Source organism: Prenolepis imparis, unplaced genomic scaffold, assembly GCF_030444845.1.
Source record: "Prenolepis imparis isolate NDT839.2.m4 unplaced genomic scaffold, iyPreImpa1.0 SCAF_161, whole genome shotgun sequence".
Taxonomy (NCBI): Eukaryota; Metazoa; Arthropoda; class Insecta; order Hymenoptera; family Formicidae; genus Prenolepis; species Prenolepis imparis.
In genome coordinates, this window is record NW_028141319.1 from 17,865 (window position 1) to 21,651 (window position 3,787).

The following is a 3,787-nucleotide window of genomic DNA, read 5'->3' on the forward strand; positions in this document are numbered from 1 at the left end:
AAAATCTGTTCTTCAGAATTATATAAAAAACACACACACACATACAAACACACACAAAAAAGTCAAAACGTATTATTTTAATATCTTTCAAAATTTATTATTATATAAATATACGTTATCTCATACATGGTGGTACAATTATGAAAATATAAATTAATAAATAGATACCTATATAGGTATATAGGTATATAGCATAGCTATAATATGACAAAGATAAAATGTCCATCGAATCCCTTATAGCGAATTCAGTTGGATGCACTAGTGCGCACTGGTGCATGTTAAAGAAAATTATACACAAATTTATAATAAAATAAGTAATGAAAACAGCAAGATAATTTATAATAGTACGAGTTATTATTATCACTATTTGTATTGAACAATAATAATATATTAGCTCTCAGTATTAATTATTATTTTTATTTTTCAAAATGATTTTGCCATAGTAAATTTGTGAGCAATAACTTTTAATGTGCGCACTAGTGAATCCAACCAAATTCGATATTAATATTAAACCACGAAAAAGATAAAAAATAGCAAGAAATTATGAAATAGTAATATTTAAATGCGATAAAGAATTAAGAATAATTACTTTATCCAAGACGCATAATATCCATTTTACATCTAAATTAAATAATATTTTAATCAATGTCAAGCAGCATCAACTATTTTTTAATGGACAAATAGTTTAGCCGATATCAAGTAGATGAAACTATTTGCGCATTCTCATAATAATTAATTACTTTTTAACGCTCGATTAAGCTTTAATCGATTAAAAGTCGATAGTATGCACCTAGTCTTACTCATCACCGTTTCATAGTGTATGTTGTCTACTCGTCTACTCCTGAACTCAATTTTTCTACGACCATCTATCTTAAGAATCGGGCTTAGCAAATTTATTGAAAGCACCGACAAAGTCGATACTTCGATTCAGTCTGTCATAGATCAGCCAGACAAACGGATGATTGTAATTCACCTTACGGTATTTGGTGTTCGAAGAGTGCTGCTCTTGTCCGCTGTGGATCAAGGTGATCGCACCTACGGCGATGTTCTCTTCCGTGACCTTGACGCGAGAACGGTGCACGACATTGTCAAGACGCATACTGGCTTTGAAAAACGTGAAGTCATTGTCCACATCAATCGCTTCGACCTTCAACAAATCCTCGGCACCTAGTACTCGCAGCAGCTCACGGATTTAAGATCTTTTTCCACCTCGAAGATCGGCCATATCAGGAGGTCTGTATTATCTTCTGATGACGTATTACTATTTAGCAGATTCCACAGCATGCGCATTCCTTCCTCGGTTCTCAGTCGTTGAATCAAAGCGGAAATATCAGCGTCGGTGATATCCTTTTTGATCATCCATTTATCTGAGATTAATGAAGCAGGTAACAACACGAACAGCGATATACTATTCTGGTAGGGAAACTTGCTCACGTGCATGCTTAATTTTTGACAGAAAACGGAAAAAAAACATTGAGATATTGAAAACAGCAAAAAGTAGTCAAGTTGTATCAATAAAATCGGAAATGCAATTAGATTTTGCGTATAAAATATCAAGTGTCTTTGAGAATTTGTATAATATTTTATATTCTCAAGTATTAAAAATAATTTGCTTAAACACATTTTGATAAAATGTTAGACTATTGAAGATGAAATAAGTAGTAAAGCGGTAAAAGAAATAGAATCACGTTTATATCAAATTCAAACATTTATTAACAATTTTCATTTTACTTAAATTTAACTCTTTCGTCAATTGAATTATTTCTTAAATTTTTATCTTTGAGAATTTGTATAATATTTTATATTCTCAAGTATTAAAAATAATTTGCTTAAACACATTTTGATAAAATGTTAGACTATTGAAGATGAAATAAGTAGCAAAGCGGTAAGAAATAGAATCACGTTTATATCAAATTCAAACATTTATTAACAATTTTCATTTTACTTAAATTTAACTCTTTCGTCAATTGAATTATTTCTTAAATTTTTATCTTTGAGAATTTGTATAATATTTTATATTCTCAAGTATTAAAAATAATTTGCTTAAACACATTTTGATAAAATGTTAGACTATTGAAGATGAAATAAGTAGCAAAGCGGTAAAAGAAATAGAATCACGTTTATATCAAATTCAAACATTTATTAACAATTTTCATTTTACTTAAATTTAACTCTTTCGTCAATTGAATTATTTTTTAAATTTTTATCTTTGAGAATTTGTATAATATTTTATATTCTCAAGTATTAAAAATAATTTGCTTAAACACATTTTGATGAAATGTTAGATTCTTGAAGATGAAATAAGTAGCAAAGCGGTAAAAGAAATAGAATCACTTTTATATCAAATTCAAACATTTATTAACAATTTTCATTTTACTTAAATTTAACTCTTTCGTCAATTGAATTATTTTTAAAATATTTATCAATGTATGGGTATGCAAGTATTAAAACTGTGTCTTTTTCACACTTTATGCCGTGACAATTTATTTATAGCAGTTATTATATTTTTTTTTCTATCGTGTTTCTTAAGGTTTCGGAATACAAAGGAATTTTATTTTTATTTTATTTTGGACAAAAAGAAATTCCGACAAACTTTTAACATTTAAAGTTTCTTAGGATCTCCGCGAGTATCCGTTAATTGACAGAAGGTTTAAAGTATGTCCTTTACAAAATAAAATACGTCTTTAAAATATAATTCGTTTATAAATGATTAAAAAAATTAGATTATTAAAGGGTTTATAATATAATATTTAAAAAAGGTAACATGATAAGATGGCATGCTTACAGCTTTTGCGCTTTTGTTTTTCAGAAGGAGTCGATACACTTGGTGCTTCAGATTGACAGGCTGTTGAAATTTGTAAATTTTGAACTTTGAAACAATGCGTGGTCATTGCAATAAAGTTAATATCTCTTTTGACGTTTAATTTCACGGGCTCGCGAATATAATTTCCTACCGCTTTTTTTATTCTTACTACTTAAAACAACACACAAGCGCGCGCTTCGCGCGCGCCACTTATATATATATATATATATATATATATATATATATATATAGATATATATTGTAAATACATTAATATTATAATGTATATATATGTGTATCTATGTATATACTTATATATATATATATATATATATATATAATATTATAATACATTTTTAATAATTACAATATTTTTATTACTCAATTTTTTTTAAATTGTTAAATGTGTTATATTAATACTTAATTTAAATTATTATCAAAATTTATTATTATTCGTAAATTTTTAAATAAATTTATACAAATTTAGAAAATAAATTACAAAGTAAAATAAATCTAAAAATTTTAAACAGATTTATAACAATAAATTTTTTTTTATAAATTTATGAAATACAATTTAATTTTCAATATAAAATATATTAAGCCAATAAACAGAAAAAATATTGAAAATATTAATAAGTTAAATAGAAAATATTAATTAAATTAATTGTAAAATAAATTTTATAAATGTCTAAACAATTTATATTTATAAATTTTAATTCGATAGAATCAAAATAATTTCGAATACTCACATTGTCGAATCAAAAAGTTGTACGTTATCTAGCAATTCATTAGATCTTAAAACTTTCATGCCATTTAACTGTTTAAATTCAGATAATGTGTACTTACAGCATCTATTTTTTCAAACAATTCTTTATCGTCCGACATATTGTATTGTTTTATGTGTAACCTCTTCTTTTAAAATATATTTATTTTATTCCTCTATAATTTCAAAAAAATTATTAACACATTGAAACGAATTATATG

General features: G+C 25.7%; 1 protein-coding gene across 1 annotated transcript; it reads right to left on the reverse strand.

Annotated features, from left to right (window-relative positions):
- Window positions 1–871: 871 nt before the first annotated feature.
- Window positions 872–1,440, reverse strand: LOC145947838 (plasminogen activator inhibitor 2, macrophage-like). Its single transcript, XM_083057612.1, has 2 exons — window positions 1,189–1,440; window positions 872–1,147 (listed from the first exon to the last, which is right to left on the reverse strand). The coding sequence occupies exons 1-2, from the start codon at window positions 1,438–1,440 to the stop codon at window positions 872–874; spliced, it is 528 nt and encodes a 175-aa protein (XP_082913738.1).
- Between the last annotated feature and the right edge of the window lie 2,347 nt (window positions 1,441–3,787).

What these genes read in the sequence shown, in the direction of transcription:
- LOC145947838 (XM_083057612.1), bottom strand. Translation starts at nt 1,440, where the DNA reads ATGCACGTGAGCAAGTTTCCCTACCAGAATAGTATATCGCTGTTCGTG. An exon ending in TGGAAAAAGATCTTAAATCC is followed by an intron (nt 1,148 to 1,188) that starts GTGAGCTGCTGC and finishes GATTTGTTGAAG; the next exon opens with GTCGAAGCGATTGATGTGGA.